We start from the raw sequence: 16,200 nt of genomic DNA on the forward strand, positions 1-16,200 counted from the left end.
CATATTTGTAGCTGTAAGAATTCTTAAGATGAGCTCTTGCATGTGTCGTAGGAGATGATAGTCTGTTCCAACTAATCACGTCTTTGAATATATACTAATTTATTTAGGTGAATACAGAACCAAAATCCAAAGACTAAATCAAAGCGTTTGCCAACCAAACCAGCAGCTCTCAGAATAAGAGCATATGACAACAAATGCATTCATCCTGAGTCTGGCTAATTTCTGAAGAGAGGAATGCAAGCTTTTGTTTTTTGGTTTTTTTTTTTCCAAATAGTCCTTGAAGTGTAAATGAAAATAATTCATTTCTACACACAGTAAGACTTAAGGAAGTAAACACGGAGTTTTCTCTTTTAGATTTGGGTTACTTTATGCATGATGTTGGCAGTTCACTGTTTCTCAGACAACGGGTGTCAGAATGATTAGAATTCTAATGTAAAGTTGAAAACCAGCTATTTAAATTGATGGGTTTTAACCCCTCAGGAGGATGTTTTAACTGTAAAGCTATTGTTGAGGCTGGATTAAAGGTAGTGTGTGTGTTTGTGTGTGTGTATGCGTCAATACATTCATTTATATGCTTCCTTTGTAAGTATGGAAAGGTACGGAGAGTTCATGAGGCTCAAAAAAGTGAGGAAGTATCCTGATCTGACCCTTCCAGGGAATTCTGCAGCAGCATCAGGTTCCCAGTCCCAGTCGGGCCGAAACAGGAGTTTGGAACCCAGCATCTCAAACCAGGTTAACCTTGCGCACATGCGAAGGGGAACATGTGAACACTGTCACTAAAGCAGGGCTGCTTTTTAAATCAGTTGTGTATTTAAGTATGTCAAGTTGACCTGTGTTCTGCTTTACCGTGTTGAAGCCCTGCTTGACCTATTGTGTTTGATTCTTGCAGTTAAAACAAGTTAGGAGAGCTCTCCCGGTCCGCAGGCTGAAGATGCATCCTTCGAGGATATTGTGGTGCTCAGAAACTGCCATCTCTGGCTGATGGATGGAAAAGGACTCCGGCGTAACGCCCCGACTGTAATCAGGTCTTGGGTCATACACAGGCAGCCGAGCGTGGTACTGATCTTTATCACCTGGAGCAGGAGACCATTCTGCATTCAAATACCCGGTTTTGGCCTCTTGCCGCTGCATCGCTTGAGGCAGCCGGCGACTACCCTGCGGTTTGGGTGCACCGGACCCGTGGTTGCTCTGCCTGCAACACCTTCTCTACTCAGTGATGTTGGCTGGCCCAGCTCTCTGCTCTTCCGTCCTCTTACTATCTGGCCAAGGCAAGTGCCCTGTAATTAGGGAGTAATTCACAGGCTCATCCTGCCGGGATGCTTGGAATTCCTGGCTCTGTTGAGTCATCCTGTGATGTTTTGCCCTTGTCTTGCTAGCAGGCAGTTTAGAAAGGGGAGCTGTAGCTCTTCTGTCACCTTTTATTTATTTAGTTAGTTATTTCCCTCTCCCCTAGAAACAACTTTGCTCCTCTCTTTCATATTATGCCAATGGTCCTAGCTACAGTCTCTTTAAGAATTTTTCAGCTAAGCCCTGGAATTTCTGCCCTACTTTGCTGTAGAAGAAAGAGGCACTGTTGCCGGTAAGAAGGTATTAGTGTCCGTTGTCGATTATCGCTGGTTTTTAGGGCCAAAGCACAGTGTTCTGGATTACCATTTTTGAATGATGATGTGCAAGAGGTACGCTAGTTTGGTGTGAAATGGGACAGCGATGCTGTCTAATGCTTACATAATGTATTTACTATCAGGACTTTAATGTGCTCTGTAAATAATTATTTGAAGTCTAAAATACACGGGCGCATATTGCTCTGCCTCCAAAAGGTGTGAGAGCGGCAAAGGATCTCTCGGTGCTCTCAAAACCGATCATAAATAGTCCGTCATCCTCTGCGCTCCCCTTTTGTTCGTTCAGCTCTTGTGCCAAAGTGTGGGGGAACGATGGCTGATGTGCTGAAGTACAAAAGATGGAGGCACAGATATGAAGGTTGCTGTAGCTCTGCAGCTAAAAATGATGGGAACTGGTAAACCAAGGAGCACTGCCTAATTTCTGGACTCTTACTAATGTTGTGTTTATTTATAGAGGATAGAAATGCCCCTTTCAAAAACAAAAACCACCACTCCTTTACTTTTTGAAGAGCTCTGTCCCCAACATTTACTAAATTAAAGGACACTTTAATCCTTTGTCTCCCTTTGCTTACACCTGGAGGAAAATCCACGTAGTAAGGTTCCACGAGCAGGTGTACCTGATGTGGAAGCCGAACTTATTTTGAGGATAGAATGTACTACTCGTAATGCTAGCTGTGCTTATGTCTTCAGTATCACACCCCTCCCTACCCACAAGTACCTTTACATAAGTTCTTTTTAAAAACACACAGCATTGCTAGTTTTCTACAAATTTTTAGGAGGCAACTTCATGCATATTTACTCTCACGGAAAGAAAATGTCTTCTATTTATTATTCTATCTTACTTTGTACAAAGTAAATTGCAGGCAAAGATCTATATGCAGTGAATCAAGTAAGTATTGATTCTCTCGGCAACGTTAGTAATAATAGGAACCTATGGTCACAGCAGAGATGTCATTTTGCAAGAAGCATCTTTTTAGTTTGCATTAGACGCTTAATCGCTTTTATGTGCATCTCCTTCCAGAAGAAATGGCTTGCCAAACTCCTAGGGAAAGAATCTTAAATTCTTTTAGGAATGTGACAGTTTGCATCTATTTGGTCTTAACCACTTGTACATCAAGCTGTATAGAAACTTGTGGGCACAGTACTAGTCTGGACTCCAAACCTAAATGCGTGGCCTTGAGCACGCGTGGAACGACGCATTATCTACCAGCGAACCGCTGATGCCCACGGCAGCTACTCACAAGACGTGTCTGTGTATTTGCAGCGCGGGCACGTATTTTTATGACTCGAGTCTGAATGAATCCCGTTTTCGAAGGATAACGTGACTTTATTGGAAGTATTTGGATTGTTATTAGGCCTCGTTAAAAAAATTTAAAAGAACAGATAGTTTCCTTTGCTGACGTTCAGTTTGGACCACGGCCTCTCTTATAAAAAAGAAACCATCACATTTGTTTTCAGTGTATGATGGCAAAAAAAACCCATTAAATGACTAAGTCATGATTTTTGTTTTCCGATGTTTTGCCAATTTTGGGGTAACTACAGAAAGTTTTAGCTATTTTTCTAACATGCTGCTGCTCTTGCCTCCAGCTTCTGAAGACTGTGACCCCATAAACCTCTTGTCTATAGAGATAGCTAATACTTTAATTGATCATTAGTAGACTTTCAAAATGAGTTTCCATCTGCCAAAAGATTAAGTGTCTTAGGGAATTGACTTAGAGCAGTTTGATGCATGGAAGATAAATGCAAGTGCCTTTAAAAAGCACTGCTAGACCACAGATCCTTGAAAAACTTGCTTCTAAAATACTTAAAAGGAAAAGTGATAGAAAAGATTTTTCCTCTGATTTTGTCTTTTCTTAAATTAGAAAAGGCTTTTTTTAATATATCAATGAGAATTCATTAGCTCATTTGCAAAAAACCAAGGGGGAAAAACCTCATGAAAATATTGAATGTAACCTTAGAATCAACCATCCAAATTTTGGCAGCTTTACTTTGCAACGTAAATTTTTTGTTAAATTAATGTATCCCAACTTTAAAAATCACATGCTTTGGGCCAAAAAACCCAATGAATACTTTTCTACTAGCTGTACTTGAGAATACTGAGGAAAAGCATCTCCATGTTTTATCACAATTTTTCACCATTACAGGGGTTGCTTCTCCTTCTGTTTTCTTTAAACTTTTGCCTTTTAGCTTATTTGGAGTGATTTTTACAGGTTTTCATGTTGCTTTCTCTCTGCCATTTCTATACAAGCCACTTTTGGGAAAACTTCTACCATTGCGATAACACTTGCAGTTGTTGCTACAGAAATAACGGCTTCTTTCTTAGGTATCCGAAAAATCGGCGCTGTTTCGCTCAGTTAAGAACAGTTCTAGCTGGTAAGAATACCATTCTGGCTGCATTAGAGCTCTCAACCTCGTCGTAGCAGAAAATACAGGAACTGCAGCTGTCCTACGGCAGTGCCAAAAGGTGGACGTCATTTGTGTTGCATGGGTTAGCCGTCACACTTAGCTGTGGTTATGGGTTCCTCGTTAGTGTTTGTCTTGTGACCCCAAAATGGCCAACTTCAGTGATTTTTTTAGACTCTTCCTAATGGTCCTTTAATACCTTCTAGAGCACGGGCTTTTAGGACCGCTTACAGTTGCGGTAGCTGGGATGGCAGCGGGGCTGGCGTGGAAGTGATGGTAAAAAGATGTAGGTGGATGTTCCAAATTGACATTTTTTTCCAAACGACTGTCTCCTCCTCCTCTCTTATTTGCCACTCAGGTTAGGGGGAAACAGGGCTGAACGCACGGTTTTCTATATAATGGCTAGCGGTTGTCGACGCAACACCTAATTGATCGGGGCCGTCATTATACTGAGTGGAAAGCAAAGGATACTACTTTTGCAGATAACACTGGGAAGATTAATCTTACCCACGTGTGAAAGGTTGCATTCTGCTTGCTTTGCCAGGCAAAGTGGAAAAATACTGGTATTGTCAGTGGCATATTGATTTATGACAGGATGCTAGGGCTGGTTTAAGTAGGCTGACTCTAAAAAGCAAGGTTTTTTTTTTTTTTTTTAAACTTTATTTGCCACATGTTGATGGGAAAGCATCTGTTTAGAGAAATGAATATGGCTAACGTTATTCTAGCAAACACTGCAATGTTTGAAGAAATCATAAAAAAAAAAAAAGAGGGAAAATAAGATCTTGACTTCCAATTTAATAATAATGGAATATGAAGGCCAGATTGTAACTGTAGAAGTTCATTTCAAATTTAAATATTTGGCATTTTCACTAGTCTGCGACTACAAGAAAATTTATTACATTAAGATGGAATTTAGATCTTTGACATGAAGCTGATATTTTCATAGTGTGAAAAATATCAAGCTGACATTATACTGTCTCATTTGATGACTTCCAAATGTCAGAGTGCAGTAACTTATTCATAGGGACCTCAATCTCTTGTGATAGTGTCAATTTAAAAGACATTTACATCGACTTTTTTCTTTATTTAAACGTGTAAAATGGAATATGCAAAGCGGATGAGGAGAAGGGGGGAAGGACCAGGGGCAAGAAAGTTCTTAATAATAGAATGAGGCACTTTTAAGGCGAATTTCCACCGAAGCCTTCTGACAGCTGCATGGACTACTTACTACCTGGTGGTACTTCTGGTAGCTTGCGTCTTCTTTGCCTTTATGTTAATTCCCTCATTCCCAGCTCAGCGCTTTCGTGTTCCTTATTTCAACAGAATTTAGGGGATTAAAAGCAGCGTGATACACTTTCCTGAAAACTTGCACCACCCCTCCCTTGCTTTTAAAAGCGATTTTGTAGGAATGGTAGACACTGAAATCTTTTGAGACGATTGTACCTGGGAGTTAAGGGTGCCCGTTGGCTGTAGAAGACCTCAGGCAGATGGCTATTAGTGGGATTATGAAGCCACAACCGTCGAATACACGAAGCATAGATTTATATTCTCGTAAAACTTGCTGTATGAGTGTGGGGGGGCTGCTCCTCGGCTGCTTGTCCGCACCCTGAGGAGGACGAGATTATTCCTTTCTGCGGGGCAAAGGTGCGCAGCGAGGAACAGGGGCAGGGCGGCCATTTTGTCGGCGCTGAAGGGAGAGACGCTCCCGCCACCGCCTCCGGCGCTGCCCCTTGAAGCCGCTGGCTGCCTCGGAGGCTGCCGGGCTTCTCGGCATAGCGTCGTGCCTCAACCGAGGGGCAGCGGGCGGTGAAGGCGGCGGCGGGGCTGGAAGAAGCCGACCGGTAGCAGAAAATTCCCTGAGGCGGCGACCGGGGTGGCGGAGGCGCCCGCTGCCGGCGGCGGGGCCAGCCCCGCCGCCGGCAGGGGGCGCCGCCGCCACCCCGGCCGCCGCCTTCAGCCGCGGCCATGTCGGAGCTGGCGCTGGAGGAGCTCTCGGCTCTCGCCGCCATCTACTGCGAGCCGGACGCCTGCGAGGTGCTGGCGGTCTCAGGTGAAGGCAGCCGCGCTCCTCCTCCTCCTCCTCCTCCCTGAGAAGACCTCGGGCAGGGTCCTCCCGTTGGGAGGAGGCGCTCCGGGGCCGCCGACGGGGCGGGGGGGAGGGGGGGCGGGCCGCGGACATGTCTCTCCCTCAGCGAGGCAACACCGGCTTAATCGCTTGCTATTAGCAGCAGCGCCAAAGATGGGTGCCTTCTCGCCTCTCCCTTGTCCTGCCGTGTGTCTTTGCTGCAGGGGACCGATTCTAACGAGTCCTGCTCGGTTTTAATTAGCGACCTTCTTAAGTCCAGCTGTTCGCCGGGCGTGCAGCAACTTGCAGTAGGCGAAGGGCAGCAGTGGGAACGGGCTGGCTGCTCTTTAGTTAAATAAGCAGTTGCATCTCGTACGTGTAACAAGACCAGGTATTTATCCTGTAATATTTAATAGGCGTCCAGCTGTTGCTATGCGTCAGAAGCCTTGGGTCATCTCTTTTTCTGGGGGTAAGGTAATAATCTAGGCTTCACAACGTGCCAAATATTCTCCAGCTTCAGCGCTGTGTCAGCTGTCGGTTTTACAGGATGCTAAAGCTCATCTGCCACGTTTGCCGTGGGTGGGAAGGTGAGAAGATTTGTAGCGCTCGCTCCCATCAGCTGCTGGATGCTGTAGGCTAGGGACGCAGTAAGCGTAGACGCCTTTGCTCCATGTTTCCTGCACCAGCCATGGTGGCCGCTGATCAGAACGTAATTTTAAGAGATGACTTTTATCAGTCTGTGCTGTCACAGTGCTGTGAAGATGCCCCTTCAGCAAGGGAGAATAAATCTCAGTAATTCCAGTGTACAACAGCAGTTACTATCGGTCTTCAAGGAATTCTTGGGTGGGATATGCAAGTGTTGCACGCCTGTTCAGATCCAGAGCGTAAGTAAATTTTGCTTAGCGCTTACCACAGGTGTGACAACTCTCATATATTTGTTGGAGAGATACACACACACACAGAATATGCATATATTCTGTCTGACTTAACAACAGTAAGTTCCCTGGTGTCCTGGGCAGTAAAACCCTGGAGAACGCTGTTAAAAATGGATCCAGTGGCCTGCCATCAGGTTTTGTCTGCATTATGTATTCAGCCCAAAAGAATTGGGGTTGATAAGGAAATGCTTTTTTACTGTGAGGGTGACCAAGCACTGTTACCAGGTTGTCCAGAGAGGTTGTGGAGTGTCCATCCTTGGAGATATTCTAAAGCCACCTGGACGTTGCCCGGGGCAGCCTGCTGTGGGTGGCCCTGCTTGAGCGGGGAGGTTGGACAGGGTGACCTGTGGAGGTCCCTGCCAACCTCAACTGTTCTGTGCTGCTGTGAAAATAACTTTGAGCTGCTTTGGTGTGAAATGACACGTGGCTGCTCTTGTGTGACTCCCTTTAACTAAAAAGTTCCTAGGAAGTCAATTGAATAAACCTCCAACTTTTATTTGAAAATAGTTGTCGAAATATTTTTGCACAGAACAGCAAGCGGTTATTTGAAAAGAGGACTTTGTGTGTAGACAGCCTCAGAGGGATGAAGACGTCGGTGTCTGCATGGAGCACAATTAACCGGGGTAACTAAAAGCAGAATTGTTTTGTGTCTAGATCTGCATGACACACCTCTTGCTCCAGCATAGGCAGGTAATTCTGCCATTTTATTTTTTTGATTGGCATTACAGTTGTATTTTTAAAATATGATTGATGAAATGTTTCGACTGAGTTTTATTTTCTTAAAGTCAAAAAGTTCAGGAATGTTACTTCAGGCATAGTTTGAAAATACGGTATCTAGGCTTAACAGATGTTAATTTTAAAAAATGTGAATGCATCTGAACATTGCATATGCACGTCTGTTCCTCCAAATCTGTTAGAGAAATGTACGCACATCCTTCTCTGTGCTTCATATACAGAAAAATTATTTTGTGTTTATAAGTCACCAGGATGTAAAAGGCTTGGAAACCTTCCTGGAACATAAAATGAAGCGCCACAAGTGCACAACGGGAATGGGCTATTATATTTGTATTGATGTTATGTGACCTTGCAGGGCCTTTAGCCAGGCTGTGTTCATGATATGTTAGGATCATGCGTATCTGGTTGATTTGCATTGTTTTCTGCTGGAATTGAAAAGATGATTTACAGCGATGATTATTGGTAGTTTTCGATGATTATTGGTAGTTTTCTTACTTTGGGAATTTACTTCCCTTTTACGTTGGTGCTACAGAATCCTTTCGTTTGTATACAGTTAACTTTTGCTGTATTCATTAGCTTACGTTTGCTTTATCTCTTCAAACAGTATAAATCGTCATTGACAAATGGCGCACAGAAGTAAATTCCAGTAAGACTGTTATGTTGTGCTATCCCAGTAGGACTGTTACGTTGTGCTATCCCTAATACATTAAGAGTAATTTGCGTGTAGATCCACAGGATCCAAAAGGACGCCGTTGGGGATTTATGGTTTTGAGGAATGTAAGAAAATGCTTTTTCAGGTCTCTTGGTATGCTAAAAACTTCGACTTTCTGGAATTTAGCAAGGAAGTATTCAGAATGTAAAATATGTTTTTATCAAAACCAATCTCTTGATGAATTCAAATAAACTAATTACAGCATATCTTTCTCACCTTACATATCTATTTACAAAGACTAGCGTTACAGATAGAAATCCGTAATTTACTTGTTAATCTCTTCTCGTCTGGTTTGCTCACCAAGCTTGCTATAAAAATATATTTATATATTCTAAGCTTGTACGTTAGTAGGTGCCATTTTCTGAATTTAAAAATAGACTGCATGTGTTGCATAAAATGCCTTTGGGCAGGAGAGGAGGGGGCTATCTGGTTGACACGGAGCATAAGAAAAAATCTGAAGTATGCTAGAGCTAAATATACTGATAAGCATGCAGCTATGGGGCAGAATGAGCTAAAATGTATTGAGTTTAGTCTTATTAGCACATTAATGCCAGCAGAACGGTCTTACCCAACCTTTTATTTCAGAAATAATCACCATTTTGCTGTGAAGACAACTCAGACCTTGTAGCGTGTGCAAACAAAGGAAATATTTCTTTAGAGCCTCGTTACGCAGGGCGATGGTGGTTTGCTCTTTGTTCTGCCAGCCGTCTGCAGCGCTGGTGCAGAAAATGGACGCTGGAATGTTTAAATAAACTTCAGACGCTGTAGCCACACAAAATGTTTTGAACCGATTCTCCTTTTCAAAAGTAAGTCTGAAGCAGATGTAAATGAGCGTGGCTGGGCTTTTCGCGATGGCTCAAGGTGATACACCTTGGGCTGCGAGGCTGCGCCGCTTCCTTCGGATTAGTTCATCATCATGGGGAAAGGTGTGAGATCGTTGCAGGCTTAAGAATATGATCGCTGCGGCAGGAGGCCCTTGCCGAAGGGGCAAGGTTGGCCTGTGTGTTTATCCCCCAGTTACTTCTGAGTTGGTGAGATCTGTTGCGACAAGCTAGTGAAAAAAATCCTAGGAGGATTATCAGAAAGGTAACATGTTTTTCTGTCGCTGTAATTAAGCTGGCAATAGAGTGGTAGTCTTCAACTCATTTATAGGCTGTGCATTTTAAAATTTCTTGGCAACGTAGTTTAAAATATAAGTGATTCACGGACAGGAATGTGATCACGTTAATACTGTTCAGGCAAATGCAGCTTGCCTTCGGCTGGCCGTGTACCCGGGGGGGCTGCCCTGCGTAGCGGGGAGCTGGAAGGAGGTGGGTGGGCAGGCGCTGTCTGCATGCGGTGCGATGCTCAGGTGTGTGCGGAGATCCTCCACGGCAGCCGAGAGGGCGCTGGGGGGTCCCAGCAGGTGCAACGCAGGCTTGCTTCTCGTGTGTGCGGTTACGTGTACTGAGCCTGGCGTAATGGCAGAGGAGCTGTTGTTGCTGGTGCCCACTAAGAAAGGTTTGAGAGGGCAGCAGAGGACAGAGATTGGAATGGGAAGGCTTGAGGTCCTCCTGCGTAGCTGCTGCCCCTGTGCGAGGGCTGCGTGCTGCCAGATGGATGCTGCGGAGACTGGAGTCTCTTCCAAGGATGGTGCGTTTCTGAGGAATAAACTCACCTTAAAAGTAGTCTGGAACCTTTCATAGGGTCTTGGAAGACTGGAGACCAACTCCTGTTAGCAGGGAACGAGGCTTTGGCAGGTAGTGCCTGTAGGTGTGGGCGTGGTTGGGTGTAATTTCGTTTAATTCACTGGATTTGCATCCACTACTTTCAGCACTGGATTTGACTCTGTTCAGGTAGCGATGGTTTGTAGACATTTGGAGACTTCTTTATAGTAATGCTAGAGATTGGTTATTGGGTTTGGAGGGTTTGCTTATTTTATTTTGTGACTGCTTGGACCTAGAGAGTTCTTCGTATGACCCAGGAAGGAGGTTCGGAAACAAGCCCTTGGCTAAGCTCTCTAAAGTGTTTCTGTCTGTCCAAGTCACTTTTAGGTTCTTTCACTTATTTAATAGGGTTCAAATATAAAAATCAGAGAGAGCGCTGAGGTTGGTTAGCGGCGTCAGCAATACTAATCAAACATAATTCAACCGACTGTCATGTAAAGGAAGGTAAGATAAGGTAGGGGGAGAAGGCGGCAAGTCACTTCAAAAGAGCTCCTCTGAAACTCAGCTCTGCTCTAATCTGCCTTTCAAATCTGGCTTCTCCTGCCCTCATAGAATGAATCAACCTGACATTTTAGCAATTTTTTAAAAGAAAAGGGGTGAAGTGTTTAGAATGCATCAAAGGGGTGAAGCGGAGAACAGCTGAAGAAGATCATCTTTTATCTGATACCCTCTCTCTTCATGGCAGAGGAGCAAAAGTAGGTTAGGTCTTTGTCCCCGCTTTTCACTTTATGAAGTTTTGTATTGTTTTTCTGTGAAACATGTTCTAGTCAAGAAGGTTTTATTGCAGGAATTACTGTACATAATCAAAGATGCTGAATATGAAAATTATGTGATTTATCAGAAGGATGTGGTCTTTTGCCCTTCCTGCTACATACTGTACGTATCCTTTTCACTCTGAAAATAATTCTGTTCTAAGGTAGACCAACAACAGGTTTTGAGCAGATATGGAGATATACCCACATGCATTTATATAAGTATATGCATATATGTATGTATGTAGTATCTAGGGTCAGAAGTACAGCAGAGATGTTTTCATTAAGTCAGTCCAACTGTTGTAAATGTAGAGAAGCTGGCAGAAAAGAATTAAGCCTATTTTCTCTGAAAGTTGTAGGGTGGACTCAAAGAATCTGACTTTTTCCTTTCCAAGTCTCTCTTTAGTGCGGAACTGCCTTGGAATGGTTGTCTTAAAAAAGCTCAGTACGAGCCTATTTACCTTGCACTGGTATTGATGTTAGAAGTCTTACAGATTTCTTGAGGAGCAGAGTTAGGGCAGTGCTGAGTCCATCCAGAAAAGTCTCTATTTTGGGTTGTCCTTGCTGCTGCTATTGAGCTGTAGAAGCTGACTTACATGTTTCTGAGAGAGACAATTCTTTATTACTGGCTTGTCTAGACTTTGAAAGAGCCAAAAGGTGCGAATGCTTTTTATAATGTGTTAATAACTTTCCTTCCAGTATGATATGGAAGTGTTTCATTTCAGGATTCCCTACAAGTATAGTTTGAGCCATTGGATGCAACCCCCCACCCCGCAAAAAAACCCCACCCCCCCTTATTTTATACAGAATGGCAGTCATTTGAGTTGAATTGTTAAAGAAAATAACATGACTTAATGTATTTTAACTTCAAGCAAACTATTAATGTTTATTTTTTGATACTTTCCAGAGACGCACGGAATCACATTTAGAATTCAAATCAGCGTGAAAGAACTGCTGGATACAGATGTACTTTTAAAGCTGATATTTCATTTGCCAGTCAATTATCCATCAACTCTGCCAGATATTTCCGTTAACTCAGACCAGCTTACAAGGGCCCAATGTATGGACGTGAAAGATAAATTACTTGAACAAGCAAAGAAGCATCTTTCTGAACCCATGGTACACGATCTGATTCTTTGGGTACAGCAGCATCTTAAATATGTCATTAAGCAATCAGCAACAGTTTCCAGTGAAAAAACTGCTTTGTCAAAAGGAACAAGTATAGAGGATGGTACCTGGATGCTTCTTTTGCATTTAGATCACATGAGAGCAAAGGCAAAATACGTCAAAACTGTGGAAAAATGGGCTTCAGATCTAAGGCTGACTGGAAGACTGATGTTCATGGGCAAGATAATATTGATTCTTCTTCAGGGTGACAGGAGCAACATTAAGGTGCAGGAACAATGAATGTTGACTAGTTCTATCGATTCACCACTGAAACCTATGTGTCTGAATATTTTGTGTGTGTTTTTCTAAGATGAACAATTTTGGAAGCAGATTGATCATTAGGAGAGTAGAAAGGCCCAACAACTTTATTCTGTATTTAAGAAAAAGGAGGTATTCTATGGGAAAGAAACTGGTGATACCTGTAGACCTGTGGCCTGTATTGCTTTGCTTCCACTGTAATTATACCCCTGTATTCCCTGTGTTTCCTGACGGTAATATGCCTAGGTTCAGTCTCCTGTATTTCCCAAATGCCCCAGAAAACAGAAAATTTGCGATGAGACATTAATAACTGATATATTTCTAGCTCATTACTAACTGTCTCTTTCCTTGACTTAGACCACATGGCGCTCCTAGCGCACGCCTGGGCTTTGAACTTCTTGCCTGTACTTATGAACTCCCGCTGCGTTAGGCAGGTTTTTGCGGTGATATTGGAGGAGAATGTTTCGGCTTTTCAGACTCACGTTCTCTAGATCACTTAGGAATAGAAACAGTCATGCACGTTTTGGGATGGGCGCTTTCAAAATTTGATCGCTGTGTTCCGAAAAAGTCTGTATGTTTCGTACAGGTTTTTGCATTTTACTGAACTTCAAAGATACTAGATGACATTTAATATTTTGTTCTTTTTTGTCATTTAGGAGTACTTGATTCTTCAGAAAACTTCTAAGGTAGATGTGGACTCAAGCGGAAAGAAATGCAAGGAGAAAATGATTAGTGTACTGTGTGAGACAAAAGTACAGTCACAGCATAAAAGGTATAATTTAGTGCTGTTGTGGATAGAAAAGTAACGGAATCGGTAATTACATTCTGACAAATCTGGGCATATTCATGAGTTTCCCTTTTACAATGTAGGTTTCAGACGTTTGAAGTCAAAGAATATTCAACGCTGGATGAGCTACAAAAGGAATTTGAAACTGCAGGACTTACAACTCTCTTCTCTGAGTTTGTGCCTCCTCTCTTAAAATAAAATGAAAAGAAAACACTGGACTCTTTGACCAAAGCAGTAGCTGACTGCAGATGCCAATGGCAGATAAAAGGACTCATTTGGCAAACAAGGTTAAAGCATTTCTGTAAAAAATGCCAGAAATAGCCATCCTCTTGTAAGAGGGAGAAGGCAATCAATACATTAAGAATTGATAATTTTTTGACATTTATGTATTGATAACTTTTTCCAAGGAATGTGGAGTTAATTATAATAATTGCACGGCAAGCATGAGAGATTGGGAAGAAATCATGTTAAAATAATAGTCTTGTATTAGACTCTGTTTTGCAATCCCTGTTTTTCATTGTTTTGGTTTTTATCTCTCATGGTAGTGGTTTTTCATACTGGCCTGCTAGAAAGCATGATTAATTTTGCTTGGAAAGCTTATGTGAAGATATTTCTATAAAAAGAATAGCAAACACAGATTTGAATATGTGATGACAGCATATATTTAATATCCCTTAGGTGTTCATCTGCTAACTTTTCCTTCTCCATTTATTTGACTATAAATGCTAGACTGTTCATTTAAAGAAAAAGTTCATGTCACTTGGGGCCTGAAAAAAACATAGAAGTGTCCTTTTGAATGTTAGTTTTTACTCTAAAATGTATAAAAACACCCAAGTGGAGAATTGAAATCATTAAAAAGCTAAGGTGGAGCCAATTGTAATATTTTATTTGATAGTTTACAGATTCCTTTTTGCACTTTATCTGGTTTTACTGTCTGTGCAAATTTAGATATCTTGATTCAATTAAACTGTCAGAGCAGTATATATACAGACTTCAGTCTTCTGTCTGTCAAGACTTCTGTCAAGTCTTCTGTCATTTTAGAAGCTGGTAAGTTATAACTCCCTTATTAAAATTTCCCTGCCTTTGGTATTTTAGTTTTTTGATTGGTCAGTGGCCTTGGCCAGCTTATAAACTTTTTTATCACTAGTCTGTGTTTTACTTCAGTATAATGCTAGAAATTATATACATCATTTTTACAAATTAAGTTATGCAAGTTCTGTTTGCCTAGGGAGAATTGGATACTTACAGTTATTAATGTTCTTTGGTTTCTGTTTTACCTGATACCGTTCTCTAGCAAGACTAGGTAAGTTGTCCAGTAGTAAAGATTTTGAAGTCATGAGTTTCTCAGTGACTAGCAATGCCATTTCAATTGGTTTTAGCATGTAGCTAAACACGTACTTCACTTCTCTCTAAAACTCAATCCCAGCAGCCAAATGGCTCATGTATTCTTTGTTAACTGGATAGATTTGATCAATTCAGTGTAAATTAAATTCTCCTCATTGTACTGGGGGAAGACTGGTACAATTTGGTTAGTTCCCAAAGTGTGGTTTGGTGAATCGTTACGTAAGACAAAATTTTGATTGCCAGTTTCATACTCAGACCATGGAATCGTACCTCTTTCTTTATGTATACTAGAAAAGCAACTAAAGCAAACTACTAAGATTTTTTGAGTATTTGAGATATCAAATGCATAGAGGATTGTAGACTATGTGAGAGTTTCTGAAGTTTTTAAGGAGTTTGGTCATTTTCCTAACACAGAGGGTCTCAAATACGTGTGTTGCATGTTATTTTATGGACCAAGGCTTATTTAATGAGACAGTAGCAAAAGCTCTTCTTAACGAGTCTTTCATGTGTAGCACATGTAGTACTTCAGGCACAGTAGAAAACAGACTGGGTTAAACAGGTTTTATGAATCTGTTCTATATTATTTTGAAATGGCTTCCTGAGAGAAAAGAAATCTCATCTTCTACCATTTTAAGTGTATGCGAAGATGGATTTTTACTTTTATAAAGAAGAATAAAACACAAGTATCTTTAAAATATTAAAATAACATGTATTTTAAATTACAGTTTTCAGAATCGAGCTATTCCCAGTTAAAATATCTATGTTAACAAATTGTGTGTCAGTGGAGTACAAAGTCTTGAAAAGACGCAGAGGCTCTCTCCTTACACTGCGCGATAGATCTGGCGGTATCAAAACCAAGAAGAGGCCTATGGCGTGTACAGCTTAAGAAAGCATGATCCAGTATCTCTCTGCAAATCTAAATGTTGTAAGGTTTTGCCAGATGGATTTTATGTCCTCAGCCAGCTCTTTACTTCAAAATGCTTCACTTGGCGGGAAAGAGAATAGTACGGTACTTCAGCACAACCTGTATCACAATCTTGACCATTAAAGCCTAGCTGGGGCCTTATCCCACATGCGTATAAATCTGTTGTACGTCCTTTCTGTTGTTTTTGGGAATTGGCTTGAATAGTGCACCTAACCATGCGATCTTAAATTGCATGTGACTGCAAAAATAAATGAGGCATACAGTTGTTGTGGTCATCTTTCTTGCAAGATTAGAGGCAGACTATCCAACTTTTTCCTCCCTACTATAAAAGCTACTGTAATTAGCTGCGTAAGGAAAGCCATTTGTAGGGGCAGTGGTTGCCAGTTGCACTTGGATAGAAACTCATGTATTTTCTTGAATATTATTGCTTGATGCCTTCTTGGTTAACTATTTGGTCAGAGCTAGCATTCTGCAACAGCTAATTTAAAAAAGTAAAGTTAAAGAACAAATGACAGTTGGGTAAGTTGCTGCTCTCTTCTGCTCTGTGCTCATCTTCTTGCCAAATGAAGTTGTTGTAAGGAGCTAGATGGTTTCTGTATTTCAGGAGTTGTAAAAAGCAGTTTGTACAATGGATTTGTATCATAGTTGAATTTGTTACTCGCTAACTTATGTGGGACAAATCAACAAGTCCAGTGTAGGAAAGGACTGCAGGTTTTTTTGCTTGGTTTGATGTGCTGCAGAAGAATTACAAATCTGATCAGCTTGGTACTGTTCAGACAGCAGAGAACATGA

General features: G+C 41.7%; 1 protein-coding gene across 2 annotated transcripts; it reads left to right on the forward strand.

The window, feature by feature from the left end:
- The first annotated feature begins 5,987 nt into the window (after positions 1-5,987).
- On the forward strand, positions 5,988-13,337 carry RWDD3 (RWD domain containing 3). Of its 2 annotated transcripts, XM_075711456.1 has the most exons (4): positions 5,988-6,072; positions 11,835-12,319; positions 13,009-13,124; positions 13,223-13,337. In XM_075711456.1, the coding sequence occupies exons 1-4, from the start codon at positions 5,988-5,990 to the stop codon at positions 13,335-13,337; spliced, it is 801 nt and encodes a 266-aa protein (XP_075567571.1). The 2 variants fall into 2 exon arrangements, with proteins under 2 accessions (XP_075567571.1, XP_075567573.1); XM_075711458.1 differs by lacking the exon at positions 13,223-13,337 and having other exon boundaries at positions 11,835-12,272; positions 13,009-13,037.
- The last annotated feature ends 2,863 nt before the right edge of the window (positions 13,338-16,200 follow it).

This window comes from Pelecanus crispus, chromosome 5 (genome assembly GCF_030463565.1).
Source record: "Pelecanus crispus isolate bPelCri1 chromosome 5, bPelCri1.pri, whole genome shotgun sequence".
NCBI lineage: Eukaryota > Metazoa > Chordata > Aves > Pelecaniformes > Pelecanidae > Pelecanus > Pelecanus crispus.

What these genes read in the sequence shown, in the direction of transcription:
- RWDD3 (XM_075711456.1), top strand. Translation starts at nt 5,988, where the DNA reads ATGTCGGAGCTGGCGCTGGAGGAGCTCTCGGCTCTCGCCGCCATCTAC. An exon ending in CGAGGTGCTGGCGGTCTCAG is followed by an intron (nt 6,073 to 11,834) that starts GTGAAGGCAGCC and finishes GATACTTTCCAG; the next exon opens with AGACGCACGGAATCACATTT. An exon ending in GTGACAGGAGCAACATTAAG is followed by an intron (nt 12,320 to 13,008) that starts GTGCAGGAACAA and finishes TTTGTCATTTAG; the next exon opens with GAGTACTTGATTCTTCAGAA.